Source organism: Borostomias antarcticus (assembly GCF_949987555.1).
Source record: "Borostomias antarcticus genome assembly, chromosome: 9".
Classification (NCBI taxonomy): Eukaryota; Metazoa; Chordata; class Actinopteri; order Stomiiformes; family Stomiidae; genus Borostomias; species Borostomias antarcticus.
In genome coordinates, this window is record NC_140242.1 from 26,709,506 (window position 1) to 26,724,505 (window position 15,000).

Consider the following 15,000-nt stretch of genomic DNA (forward strand, 5'->3'; position numbering starts at 1 on the left):
TTTCTCTCTCTCTCTTTCTGTCTGTATCTATCTGTCTCTCTGCATCTCTCTCTAATCCTCTTTCTCTCTTTCTCAAACACACACACATACACACTGTCTTTCTCTCTCTCACTGTCTTTCTCTGTCTTTCTCTCTCCTTCCCTGTCTTTACCTCTGTCTCTCTTTCTCTCTCTCTCTGTCTCTCTCTTTCTGTCTTCACACAAAACTCATCCAGCGTCCGGACCCCCCCCCCCCCCCCCCTCTCTGAGCCACAGCCCGCGGCGCCGCGGAGTCCGAACCACGGCTCCTCACGGACAGCTGCCCGCTCTCTCACGAGCGACAGACGAGAGCGCGCCGCACTTTAACATTCTGTCAATATCCTCTCGGAATACAGAGATTCCACGCCTCAGCACGCACCGGCGCTTCAGTACACAAACGCCGGCCGGATTTAGATCCGGCCTTCGACAGCGGGGAGGCGTCTCCAGGAATAGTGTGAAGCCCGGGGCTGTAGGGCGAGCGTGACAGCTGAGGGGACAGAGGGGGGGACGCTAAAGGTCACGGTCCCCGAGACCATCTCCTAGGGCCGAACAGAGAGGTATTATTAGGGCCCGACCCTGTCTCTTAACTATAGACCCTGGTCCTGTACCAGGCCTGTGGGGAAGGAAGGATGGAAGACAGGACAGGACAGGACAGGGGACAGACGAGGGACAAGCGACGGCGTGGGACAGCCTTCCCAGGCTCGCACGCTCACAGTGGACGCGTTAGAGACTACAGAGACATTCTTCGCCGTGAAAAAAAAAGAATCTGCGCCGGAAGGCTCATTACACAGGGCTGACCTCTGACCTGCAGACATTTACAGCACAGTAGATCTGAAGCTATTTTTGACCAATGCCCTCTCTCTCTCTCTCTCTCTCTCTCTCTCTGTCCCTCTCTCTCTGTCACCCCCCTCTCTCTTGCTCTATCTCCCTCTCTCTATCTCCCCGTCTCTCTCTCCTCCTCCTCTCTCTCTCTTCCGAACAGGATTTCCCCCAGACACAAAGGCCTTCACACACACAGCCCAGCACATACGAGTGAGCGGGCCCCTGGAGCCGACCCTGAGCGGGCCCCTGGAGCCGACCCTGAGCGGGCCCCTGGAGCGGACCTGGAGCCGACCCTGAGCGGGCCCCTGGTGCCGACCCTGAGCGGGCCCCTGGAGCCGACCCGGTCTAGGAGCCGTTCCTCCCGTGCTCACTGAGGATCCGGCTCCCGTCACAGAGACGCGTGGTTCGGTGACAGCCCTCAACACTGACAGACACATAACTTCCGAAGGTGGCATTCCGCCATTTTACTAGCTCTGAGTTGAAGAGCGATGAGGAGATGAAGATGAAGATGAAGAGATGAAGAGGGGCTGATGCTGTGCTCCATTTGTCTGGGAAGGGGTGAGGTGGGAGGTGGGAGAGGCAGAGAACGTCACCCCTGAGGTAACTGTGTTACAGTAGACACCAACAACAGCTCGGAACACAGACGGACGTTAGCTAGCTTTGTTTGCCAAACCAGTAGATAACAACGCACTATGCGATATTTTGCATACAAAAGAGGTCCCGAACATGTCCTCAGATAACAGTTGTGGAATGCTGTGTGTACGACTGATTTAATGGTACACAAATAGACAGAAATTGGATACTGGATAGACAGAAATGCTAATAAAACAGTATTATAAAGTTTCACTTAGTTAAACAGGGGGCTGCCATCTTGTTCATGACTTGCAGAGCTAGCAGGGGGAAGGGAAAAGTGGTACGAGTTCACGTGCCAAGAAAACAAGTCGTCAAACTGCGAGTAGTATCTCATGAATCACGACTTCATGAGCCAAATGGAACGCAGCGTGTGTAGCGGTCGTACCCTGGAGGGCTCTTGGCTTTCAGTCAAAAACAGGCAACGGAAATGTAGGTTCAATGCATTGCTCTGACATTCACAAGTCAGTTAAAGACAAACCGACAAAATACTGACCTTCACAAGTCATTGAGAGTCTAAAATAGTGTCGGTTTTTAACAGGCGCCTTGGCTTAAAGATGGGCCAATAAAATGTTGTTGGGAAAAAAATACAGCTTTTAAACCGCAGTCATTAAACTAATGAAATCATTTCTTGTGCAAGCGCTAGTGCTTTAGGACAGTAGAATCATTTGGTGCAGTCTGGGCCAGTGGCTCTATTTTTGGCAGTGAGGATTGACCCTCTTACCTCTCCGTAGTCGGTGGTGAAGACCACGGTATCGCCGACGCAGGAGCTGACAGTGGAGGGGAGGAGCTGCTCTTTGTCCCGCAGCCAGACGTGAGCCCCCTGCAACACAATAAACAACAACGTCAGTCCAGGGAGACACAATACACAACACAACAACATAATCTACCTGTGGCAACACAACAACAACAGGGCGCACACTCACACACACACACACACACACACACACACACACTCACACATGACAAGCACACAGAAGAATCTGCGTCATGAAAAGTGAAGGGCCACACGGAGTCTGAGTGACTTTGAAAAACAAGTCAACAGAATTGCTGATGAGAACACGAGGACAGACTGGCAGTTTTTCAAAGGTGGAGACGTCCTTGGGAAGGTTCCCAGAACGAGCAGTGCTTGGCTGGGCAGAGCTGGGCAGCCGGGCCCTCCTCTGAACACGGAGGTGGCTCTGCTCTGCTCTCCTCCTCGGTATTGATCTTGGACCGGGTTCTGGAGTCATGATGCCTGCCAACACCACAACCACTAAAGGGTTGACCAGGCCCATCTTTCCTGGCAGACAGACTCTCTCCCTCTGTCTCTCTCTCCCTCTCTCTACCAGTCTTTCTCATTCTTTCTCTTTCTTTCTCCCTCGTTCTCCATCTCTGTTTCTTTCCCTCTCTCCCCCTCTCTCTCTGTCTCTCTCTCTCTCCCAGTCTTTCTCATTTTCTCTTTCTCTATCTTTCTTTCTCCCTCGTTCTCTATCCGTTTCTTTCCCACTCTCTCCCCTCCCTCTCTCCCTCTCTCTCCCCTCTCTCTCCCCTCTCTCTCTATCTCTCTCCCCCTCTCTTGTTCCCTCTCTCCGTCACCACCCCCCCCTCCATCCTGCCACATGTCCACCCCCCCCCCCCACACACACTTGCCCCAGCCCTGCAGCCACCCTCTCATTAAAGGACCGTGGTGTTTTGCTGAGGGAAAGCTGTCTCTAACAGGACCTGAACACAGGGCTGTCTCCTCTAACAGGACCTGAACACAGGGCTGTCTCTAACAGGACCTGAACACAGGGCTGTCTCGACCTGAACACAGGGCTGTCTCCTCTAACAGGACCTGAACACAGGTCTGTCTCCTCTAACAGGACCTGAACACAGGGATGTCTCCTCTAACAGGACCTGAACGCAGGGCTGTCTCTAACAGGACCTGAACACAGGGCTGTCTCCTCTAACAGGACCTGAACACAGGGCTGTCTCTAACAGGACCTGAACACAGGGCTGTCTCTAACAGGACCTGAACACAAGGCTGTCTCCTCTAACAGGACCTGAACACAGGGCTATCTCTAACAGGACCTGAACACAGGGCTGTCTCTAACAGGACCTGAACACAGGGCTGTCTCTAACAGGACCTGAACACAGGGCTGTCTCCTCTAACAGGACCTGAACGCAGGGCTGTCTCTAACAGGACCTGAACACAGGGCTGTCTCTAACAGGACCTGAACACAGGGCTGTCTCTAACAGGACCTGAACACAGGGCTGTCTCTAACAGGACCTGAACACAGGGCTGCCTCTAACAGGACCTGAACACAGGGCTGTCTCTAACAGGACCTGAACACAGGGCTGTCTCTAACAGGACCTGAACACAGGCGCAGGGTGTGTCGTGGGTTAAAACCATCACTCAGTAAAACTGACCAGAGAGCTTTGAAGCTGCTGTCGCTCCACTGAAACAAGGGTCAAAATGACTGGAAATGAAGGCTATTCATCCTGCAGCTACCACTCAGACACAAGGAGTAATGTCCATTAGCAGCCTCTCCCCTGCTGCTGACAGGCCCCCCGCCCCCTCCCTCTCACTCCCCCCGCCCCCCCCCCCCCCCCCCACCCCCGCCAGCACCCCTGTTCCTGTCCCAGACTCAATCTCCCAAGCTGCACGCCACACTCCCTGATGACTTCCTGTTTTCAGCGCAGTGTTCAAAACCAGCCCCACAGACAGACTGGGGGACGGACGACTCGTCTGCTGTGTGTGTGTTTGTATATCTGTGTGTGTTTGTGTGTGTGTGTGTGGGGGGGGGGGGGGGGGGGGGGTATGTGTGTGTGCGTGTGTCTGGGCCTGTGTATGTGAGTGTGTCTGTCTGTGCATATGTGCATGTGTGTGTCGAGGTGTGTGTGTGTGTGTGCGAGTGTGTGAGTGTGTATGGCCATGATGACTCAGTGTGTGCATATGTGCATGTCGAGGTGTGTGTGAGTGTGCGAGTGTGTGCGAGTGTGTGAGTGTGTGTGTGTGTGTGAGTGTGTGCGAGTGTGTGAGTGTGTGAGGCCATGTGGACTCAGTGACCCGTGTGTACGAGCAGCCAAATCTCTGTAATAGAGCAACAGGAATCTCAGACACAGCCACTTCCTCACAGCTGTGATACCTTCTACGAGCTGTTTATCTTTCATCCTCAACACGCTACCAGTAAATATCCCTCACCGGAGGTCTCAGTTTAACCTCAGTTTAACCTCAGTTTAACCTCTGCTCTGTCTAAGAGGGTGAGCATGCAAGCTTTAGCTCCGGCCCGGTAGTAACAAGCTGGTTTGATCAAGCATGGTCCAGGCTGATACTGCAGGTGGTGTTATCTGAACATACTGTAAATAAACGAGTTCAACAAAGGCTTCCATCTCAATCTGCGCAAAATAGCTATTCATTACCAGAGTGCCAGAGACAGAGAGAGAGAGAGAGAGAGAGAGAGAGCACAGGATAGAGAGAGAGAGGATAGAGAGAGAGAGAGAGAGAGAGAGAGAGACAGAGAGCACAGGATAGAGAGAGAGAGATAGAGGGAGAGAAAGAGAGACAGAAAGAGACAGAGAGAGTGAGCACAGGATAGAGAGAGAGAGGATAGAGAGAGAGAGAGAGAGAGAGGGAGAGAGAGAGAGAGACAGAGAGCATCAGAGAGCACAGGATAGAGAGAGAGGATAGAGAGCGAGAGAGAGATAGAAAGAGAGAGAGAGAGAGAGAGAGAGAGAGAGAGAGAGGATAGAGAGACAGAGAGAAGAACAGAGACAGAGAGAGAGAGTAGGACAGGGACACAGAGAGATAGTGTGTGTGTGTGGGGGGGGGGGGCAGAGAGAGTGGTCTGTCCAACAGGGCATAAAACTGAGCAGATCAATAGGTCTTGGTTCCACACTAGGAAACCCAATACAAGGTGATGGCTGCCAGACATCAATCCTCATTAACTATTAACAACAGGCTAGCTACGTGCTAGCACACAGGATCTCCCAAACACGCCACACCTAGCGCAGGGACCGTCTGTGACACAAGAGAGATCGAGAAGCAGTTTCTTTAATACAGCTGAGGATTATGGGAAAAGCCGTCTCATCCTGACATTAGTCTTTGAATCACCCGGGGGGGGTTGAGGTTTGAAACAAATCTCAAATCACATCATGAGTCCTACTGATAATGCAGACGGGGTAAATGCAGTCGCTTGTAACTCCGTGGTTCTTTGTTGTGATCCAGGCCCCCGTCAGAGACAAAAGGGTCACTCAGGCAGCCAGTCGAAAAACCTACTTCCACTGCAGAGGCCTTTTTCAGTCCGTTAATGGAGCAGAGCTAAATGTGGCGCTCCCCCAATCCACCGGGGACAGCGGCGAGCAGAGTAGAGAGAGGGGGAGAGAGAGAGAGAGAGAGAGAGAGAGAGAGAGAGAGAGAAAGAGAGAGAGAGAGAGAGAGAGAGAGAGAGAGAGGAAGGCTGTTGCACCTGATAATGCTCTTTCCCTATTGTCTTGAGTGTGGGTAATACTGGTAGAGAGATGAGCACTGAAGATAACAGAATCATTACTGCTCAAAGAAACTCAGGCCAGACCGCCACTACGCGAAGGTGAACGCCAACACAGTCAAACACACGGGACGCACGTCGTTCCATCTCAGACTTCTGCCATTAAAAATGACTGGAAAAATACCGTTAGCGTGTGGTTTTCCCTGGCTCTACCAGGGACACGTGAGAGCGCCTGGTACCGGCTTGGCAAGCCCGTCTCGGGGAAAAGCTTTTTCACGTGATCTCACCCAGTTCCAGCGAGGAGAATTAATGCTGTGTGTCGCCTATAGATTTAAGAAGATCGGTTGCTATTACGTAACTGCTAATCACACGAGTCGCGTGACTTTGCTTGGTAGTTAATACTCCTGATCTCGTAGCCTAAGCCGGGGCGTGTTTATTAAAGTGAGTCAGCAGTGAGTCAGATGAAGAGCATGGATAGAAGATTGTAAACGGACCACTTATATTGCGCTTTTATCCAAAGCGTTTTAAAGTGGCCTCTCATTCATCCGTTCACACTCACGTTCACACACCAGTGGCGGCCAGCTGTCATGCGCAAGACGCTAGTCTGTTCACCGGGAGCAATTTGGGGTTCAGTGTCTCGCTCAAGGACACTTCGACATGTGGACAGGAGGAGCCGGGATTCGAACCGCCGACCCTACGATCATCGGACAACTCCGCTCTACCTCCTGAGCCACGGCCGCCCTACAGAAGAGAAGAATTCTTCACAGCGTCCTCGAACAGAACACCAGTGATGTGTAGTGACCCGGTCAGGCCTTCTCCACTGGGGAGACCAGGCATGGTCCAGATAGAGACGTTGAGGAGAGAGACTCACTGACCTGTGGGTTTCTGGACCCAACCAAACCCCCCATCAAGCCCCCCCCCCCAGATGGAAAAGTGACACAATTATTAAGAAATACAAAATGTTGCATAAACATACGCACAAACAGCCAGGGATGGATGAGCTCACTGAGTAAGATTCACTGGAAATGTTGTGGAATATTCCGGAGTTTCCCCTGACGGAGGAAGATCCATCGATGTCATCGCCTCAGCTGGGGGTAGTACAGGCATGACTCAAGACTAGTGTGTGTGTGTGTGTGTATGTGTGTGCGTGCTTGTGTGTGTGTGCTCACCCAGAGAAGCCAGTACCAGATGTGCATCTTAAAAGATGCAGAAGGGGGTAGCTGAGTGAGGAAGAGATGCATTGTTTCAGCAACAGATGGTCTGATACACTCTAAGCTCCTCCCCCTTCCCCCCCCCCCCCCCCCAGCTCTGCCAATGGAGCAGGAGAACAAAAGGTCCTGCCCCCGGCCCTCTGCCCCAGGCCCAGGGGGTTAACCAGGCGGAAATCCCCCCAAAACAAAGGGCAGCCGGGACTCTGGGGATTGTGGGGTGTCAGAGCTCTAAGACCGGGGTCCCCTGCCTCCCCCCACCCCCCCACACACACACACACCGCCCTGCTCACAGCTGATTCACAGTCAATCCTGGAGCAGTACTAACTAACACTGTAAACACAAACAAGAAAAGTACTCAGTATTGGTTCGTGTTTATCCTACAGGTGCCTGGCCTGCTACTGACCCTCCGGTCGGTCAGCCACCAGCTGCTCTGAAGTCTTGATTAAACCGGTGAGAGCAGCCGTGCCACGACGACGACGACGACGTAACACTCCAGACGCAGTCCCCGGGGGGCTAAGCTGTCGCCCCGCGACGCATGCTACGGCGCGGACGCCGCCCGTAGTGTGCGTGCGAACGGCCGAGGGGAGGCGGAGCTACGGCGGGCGGTAAGCTGATCTCTTCGAGAGCGGGACACCGGAGTCCCATCGCGCCCTCCGGTACGGGAACGGCTTGGGTGACCCGATCCTCCTGGCGTCGGAGGCTTGAGTTTCCCCCCCCCCGGCTCGTGTGACGACATCCGATTCAGAGATTTGCTAATTAATGAGCGTTAAATATTAAAGGGTTGACATGGAACGAGGCGCCAGCGGGCTTTCTCTCCCGTCCGGCCCGGCGGAGCGCGCTCGGACGTATCAGGTGATCGAATCAGCCAATGACAAAAGGGAATCAGCGACGACAAAGGGAAGCCGATCAACTCAGCCTCACTTTGACATCGTCAGACAATTAGTCACATATTAATTAGTCACATATTAATTAGTCACTGTTTGCTGGTTCCTCTTGCATCTCACAGAGCGGGGTGACTGGACGGTGACTGGACGGTCCCTGGATGGCGAACGGTGGACTGGGCAGACAGACAGGCAGGCGATCAGGCGAAGAAGCAGGCAGACAGACAGGTGGTCAGGCAGGTAAGCCAGGAAGCAGGCAGGCAGACAGGTGGTCAGGCAGGTAAGCCAGGAAGCAGGTAGACGGACAGGCAGACAGACAGGCAGGTATAGACTGGCAGGTGGGTAAGCAGGCGAGGAAGAGGAGGCATGCCCCCAGTTCAGGCATGACTGCATCCCCTTGGCTCCTGACGACTTCATCGTCTGTTTCCACGCACAGGAGGGAAGATGAAACCCCAGAGGGGGACGTCTCTTGGATCTGAAGCGGCTCGGATCTGAAGCAGCTGGGATCTGAAGCAGCTGGGATCTGAAGCGGCTCGTATCTGAAGCAGCTCGTATCTGAAGCGGCTCGGATCTGAAGCAGCTTGTATCTGAAGCAGCTCGTATCTGAAGCAGCTGGGATCTGAAGCAGCTGGGATCTGAAGCACCTCGTATCTGAAGCAGCTCGGATCTGAAGCGGCTCGGATCTGAAGCAGCTCGTATCTGAAGCAGCTGGGATCTGAAGCAGCTGGGATCTGAAGCAGCTAGGATCTGAAGCAGCTCGGATCTGAAGCAGCTCGGATCTGAAGCAGCTGGGATCTGAAGCAGCTCGGATCTGAAGCGGCTCGGATCTGAAGCAGCTGGGATCTGAAGCAGCTCGGATCTGAAGCAGCTGGGATCTGAAGCAGCTAGGATCTGAAGCAGCTCGGATCTGAAGCGGCTCGGATCTGAAGCAGCTCGTATCTGAAGCAGCTCCTCCACCAGCAGATGTTCACACTCCATTCCAGAGCTCCTCTGGACTCACTCACATTACCATGACAACGGAGCGACACGCGGCCAGTCGCTGACCCTTAACCCCTCCCTCTCTCTGAGGGCAAATGTGCAGCGACTACTGACTACTCCTTCTCAAGAGCCTGATGATCCAGAGTGTGTTTGTTTGTGTGTGTGTGTGTGTTGTGCCACCAGACTGTAATGCCCTTAACCCACATAGTATAATAAACTAATATCAAAACATCAACCCTAATACCAATGAGAATTCCCAGAATTCTCGAGACAAGCCCAGGAGCCTGTTGTCTCAGTGTTGAACTTGGACTGGGGGAGATCTCAGCGAGTGAAGCTCATAAACAGCACAGTAACGGTAAATGGACTGCACTTATATAGCGCTTTTCCACCTTAGCGGCACTCAAAGCGCTTTACAATGGCCTCTCATTCACCCGTTCACACACACATTCACACACCAATGGCGACAGCTGCCATGCAAGGTGCTAACCTGCTCATTGGGAGCAATTTGGGGTTAGGTGTCTTGCTCAAGGACACTTCTACATGTGGACAGTCGGAGCTGGGATTCGAACCGCTGACTCTTGATCATTGAACGACCCGCTCTACCAACTGAGCTACAGCCGCCCCCAGTGTGTGCACACAGTGGTGTGTTGTTGTGGGCCGGGGCAGAGCGGAGGCAGGTCCAGGGTCCAGGGAGCAGGGTCCAGGTCCAGGGAGCAGGGTCCAGGGAGCAGGGTCCAGGGAGCAGGGTCCAGGGAGCAGGGTCCAGGGAGCAGGGTCCAGGTCCAGGGAGCAGGGTCCAGGTCCAGGGAGCAGGGTCCAGGTCCAGGGAGCAGGGTTCAGGGTTCAGGGTCCAGGGAGCAGGATCCAGGGAGCAGGGTTCAGGGTTCAGGGTCCAGGGAGCAGGGTCCAGGTCCAGGGAGCAGGGTCCAGGTCCAGGGAGCAGGATCCAGGGAGCAGGGTTCAGGGTCCAGGGTCCAGGGAGCAGGGTCCAGGTCCAGGGAGCAGGGTCCAGGGAGCAGGGTCCAGGTCCAGGGAGCAGGGTCCAGGTCCAGGGAGCAGGGTCCAGGGTCCAGGTCCAGGGAGCAGGGTCCAGGGTCCAGGTCCAGGTCCAGGGAGCAGGGTCCAGGGAGCAGGGTCCAGGCCCAGGGAGCAGGGTCCAGGTCCAGGGAGCAGGGTCCAGGGAGCAGGGTCCAGGTCCAGGGAGCAGGGTCCAGGCCCAGGGAGCAGGGTCCAGGTCCAGGGAGCAGGGTCCAGGTCCAGGGAGCAGGGTTCAGGGTTCAGGGTCCAGGGAGCAGGGTCCAGGGTCCAGGGAGCAGGGTCCAGGTCCAGGGAGAAGGGTCCAGGCCCAGGGAGCAGGGTCCAGGTCCAGGGAGCAGGGTCCAGGGAGCAGGGTCCAGGGAGCAGGGTCCAGGTCCAGGGAGCAGGATCCAGGGAGCAGGGTCCAGGGAGCAGGGTCCAGGGAGCAGGGTCCAGGTCCAGGGAGCAGGGTCCAGGGAGCAGGGTCCAGGTCCAGGGAGCAGGGTCCAGGTCCAGGGAGCAGGGTCCAGGTCCAGGGAGCAGGGTCCAGGGAGCAGGGTCCAGGGAGCAGGGTCCAGGTCCAGGGAGCAGGGTCCAGGTCCAGGGAGCAGGGTCCAGGTCTAGGGAGCAGGGTCCAGGTCCAGGGAGCAGGGTCCAGGTCCAGGGACTGCTTCCAAATCCTGCTGGACGCTGAGTGGGCGGAATGCGGAGCAACCCGCCAAGTAATGTGACAACACTGCAGCCCCGGGTCAGGGAGGGAGGGAGAGAGAGAGAGACAGAGAGAGAGGGAGAGAGAGAGGGAGAGAGAGAGAAAAGACAGGACTGCAGGGCCAGCTCAGGGGCTGAGAGAGTGAGATAGAGAGAGGGGGGGGGGGGGAGAGGTGATGGAGGGATCTAACGGAGGGAGGGAGGTGACCTTCAGTGTGTACTCTGAAGGAAAGGTGAATAAATGATGGAGGGAGCAGCTGATCACACTGAGCTAATGGAGCAGGAGAGTCCCCCGGGGGGGAGGGGCTTCCCCCGACCACAGCGGAGGAGGAGAGGAGGGGGGGTGGGACGGCTTTGCACTAATTGCTGTTGACTCCTGGGAGATGTAGGCCCCCCCCGCTGAGGGAGATATAAACAGACACAGCAGCGCTTCCAGCTGACGAGCTCGTCAGCTCACACCGTCTGCTGCCCTTGTAATCACTCACGGCCAATCACACACTAGCGTCCGCCGCGTGTCCGCCCGCCCCCACACACATAATGGGCGTGTTGACGGAGTGGATGACATCATTCATCCCTTTCCAATTCGCTAATATTATCTCCGCTCCGCAGCGGAAGGTCAGACAAAGACGAATATGTCACCATCATTCATTTGTCGTTTAGCCAGCGGGCTAATTGAGCGGTTGACAGCGAGTATGCGGGCAACGCCCGACATTTAGCGGTTCCTCTCTAAAAATATCTCTATCTCTGCTTTTCTTCAGTATGAAATTCAATAATCTCCCAAAAAGTAATCTGGCCAATGTGTGTTTGCGTCAGAGAACACAAGGGAGAGAGAGAGTGTGAGAGAGAGAGAGAGAGAGAGAGAGAGAACTAGAGGGATAGGAATAGAGCGACACAGAGGAGCATATGGTCACCGTGACGGGTGTGTGGTGTGTGTGTGTGTGTGTTATGTGAGGCTCACTGTAGCATCAGCTGTAGGCCAGGGTCGGCTCGGCGCCAGGCGTGCTGTTGGGGGGAGGGGGGGAGGGACGCCCTCCAGAAGCAGCTGTAAATCAGCCGCGCTGCTGACAAGCTGCCTGTTTGATGCGCGAGGAGGCAATTAGCATAACAACCAATCTGCTAACGGGATCCGGGAGCACCCGGGGTGCTAAGCAACGACACCAGGAGAGACTCAGACTCCGAGACTCAGACTCAGAGACTCAGAGACTCAGACTCAGAGACTCAGAGACTCAGACTCAGAGACTCAGACTCAGAGACTCAGACTCGGACTCAGAGACTCAGACTCAGAGACTCAGACTCAGACTCAGACTCAGACTCAGACTCAGACTCAGACTCAGACTCAGACTCAGAGACTCAGAGACTGAGAGACTCAGAGACTCAAACTCAGAGACTCAGAGACTCAGAGACTCAGAGACTCAGACTCAGAGACTCAGACTCAGACTCAGAGACTCAGACTCAGAGACTCAGACTCAGAGACTCAGACTCAGAGACTCAGACTCAGAGACTCAGACTCAGACTCAGACTCAGACTCAGACTCAGACTCAGACTCAGACTCAGACTCAGACTCAGACTCAGACTCAGAGACTCAGACTCAGAGACTCAGACTCAGAGACTCAGACTCAGACTCAGACTCAGACTCAGACTCAGACTCAGACTCAGACTCAGAGACTCAGAGACTCAGAGACTCAGACTCAGAGTCAGGAGAGGAGGCTGCAGCAGGGGGAGGACTGGAGGCTGACAGGAACCAGGCCAGGGAGATTACGTTTGATTGGGTGTTACGGCGAGGCTTTACGAGTGGGGGGGGGGGGGGAGCTGGACGCCTCTCCTGCCATCTTCTCTCTGGTCTCATCAGCGTTCCAGGATGGGATGAACACAGCGGGAACGCCGGAGGTATCCCAGGAATGCGTCTCAGGACCCGGGAAGGCAGGGAGCTGCTGTGTGTGTGCGTGTGCCTGGGCATGTGTCTGTGTATGTGAGTGTGAGTGTGTGTATGCGATTGTGTGTGTGTGTGTGTGTGTGTGTGTGTGTGCCTGGGTGCACATGTGCGTTCACACAACATCTGGAACTGCTAGCAACGCAAAGCCATCGGCCGGATCATCAGGCTCCGCCCACTCGCCCTCTGACCCCGTCCGGAGTGTTCTCGAATCCCTCTCCTCTGGGTCTCAGTGTCCTGAGGTATTAGTCTGCACGGCATCAACATCTGTCATCTTTTACTCACGCAACAACACGCCAGATTGTGTCATTGTGTGATCGTATGTGAATCGGACAATAAAGTTTTTTTTAGATCTTGATTTTGAACTAAGGTTGGAGTAGAGTACAGATAGCAGGTAGTCATGACAACTCCCTGAGGCATCTCCAAGCCTCAGCCCTGAATGATGGGCCTAGAGTGTCTGTCTGTCTGTCTGTCTGTCTGTCTGTCTGTCTGTCTGTCTGTCTGTCTGTCTGTCTGTCTGTCTGTCTGTCTGTCTGTCTGTCTGTCTGTCCATATCAGCCTGCCTGTCTGTCTGTCTGTCTGTCTGTCTGTCTGTCTGTCCATATCAGCCTGCCTGTCTGTCTGTCTGTCTGGCTGTCTGTCTGTCTGTCTGTCTGTCTGTCTGTCTGTCTGGCTGTCTGTCTGGCTGTCTGTCCATACAGCCTGCCTGTCTGTCTGTCTGTCTGTCTGTCTGTCTGTCTGTCTGTCCATCTGTGTGGTGGGGAGAATGAGGAGGATGAGGAGGATGAGGAGAATGAGGAGGATGAGGAGGATGAGGAGGATGAGGAGGAAGGGTGGTCTAGGGGAGGAGGAACCACACAGGAACATCCTGAGTGCAGAATATTCACCTTGACCACAGTGTACCTACCAAGCCCCTCCCCTCACTCACACACACACACTCACACTAGCCCTGGCTGGAAACAGCAGAACGCTACGACCAGGGAGCTCGCTGTGAAGAAGCTGTTATCAACGACCATGGCGCCAGTTAGTCAGTTAGCCTGTTAGCCTGTTAGCCCCCCACGGTCACAGCGTTTACAGCACATGCAGTACGGAAACACAACTATTAGCAACACAGCGGTTCCGTCCGGCCTCCAGGCGCCTGTATCTACAGTTCAACCATGGCGGCCATCTTCCCAACAGCAAGTTGTCGTCAGCCACGTCAAACACCTTTTCCGTAATGCTCATGCTAATTTTAGTGAAATTATCTACAATGACAAACAAGTTTGTTGTGCAGTGAGTGCGAGTTGAGGTGAACACAAACACACACATACACGTACGCACGCGCGCACACACACACACACACACACACACACACACACACACACACACACAGTGAGTCAGGCGGCATCCTATTATATATGCCGTCAGCATCAACTTGTACGTAGCAATCAGAGGGAAAGTGGCAGAGCTAAAAGAGGAAAGTCTACATCTGGGCTGGCTGAACTAATGACTGGGTGTGTGTGTGTCTGTGTGTGTGTGTGCGTGTGTGTGTGTGTTCACCCGGGATTGACTGTCTCTTACCAGCTCTGTGTGTCGGGTGGCATTGTGGGAGGCTGCGTTAGCCTGACTAGTACAACCACGCTCTCTGGGTTTGGTAAACGATTCTAAGGTGTGCCATTAGTCCTCAGCAAACATTTGCCGAATGTCAGGCCCCTCCCCTTCCAGGTTAACCACCAATAACAACACAGGTAGCGTCAGGTGGAGGGCCTGGTCGTGGTGTAGCAGGTAAGCTATATCAACATGGAGGTGACGACAGGAGATTATCTCCAGAGTGAGAGAGCTCCACTGTTGGCTAACTGACAGAGACGGGTACAGACGTGCGGAAAATAAACATGTCAGTTGGTGGGGTGAACGGGCTGGTTTCAGATCACTGACAAAGTTCAAACCGTCAGAGAAACTGGCCCTGAAAATGGCGGATGAAAGGCATTCTTCTTCATTTAACGCTGTCATACTCTGTGGTGGCCTGACGCTGACTGAATCGCCATTTTGTTTCACTTCATTATTCAGTCAGAACAGGCTCCCACTGCGGACGTTTTCTGAGAGGGGGTGTTGCCGAAAGGAGTCCTCAGCGATTCGTTCATCCCTTAACCAATCACGTTGCGCGGTTTAATTTCGTCGTCGCATCCGACGACGCTGATTGGCCTGGCTGAAACTCCAACCGAAAAACCATTCTTCACGAGAGCCTTTCCAGAACCTAAATCGCATTTCGAAAACATGAATATTGAAATTCAGCGGCTGGAGCTAGGCTAACTAAGGCTAAGGATACGGTGGTCCGATCTGGCTCAGTTAGTTTGGGGATGGAGCTTGCAATTAGAAAAT

At 54.2% G+C, this 15,000-nt stretch overlaps 1 protein-coding gene across 1 annotated transcript in view; it reads right to left on the bottom strand.

The window, feature by feature from the left end:
* myo10l3 (myosin X, like 3) overlaps positions 1 to 15,000 on the bottom strand; it is a gene marked incomplete at its 5' end in the record, with an annotated part of 90,741 nt that overhangs the window by 70,760 nt on the left and 4,981 nt on the right. The window contains 1 exon segment of the mRNA XM_084442781.1: positions 2,194 to 2,292. Coding sequence (XP_084298907.1) covers positions 2,194 to 2,292 — 99 coding nt within the window.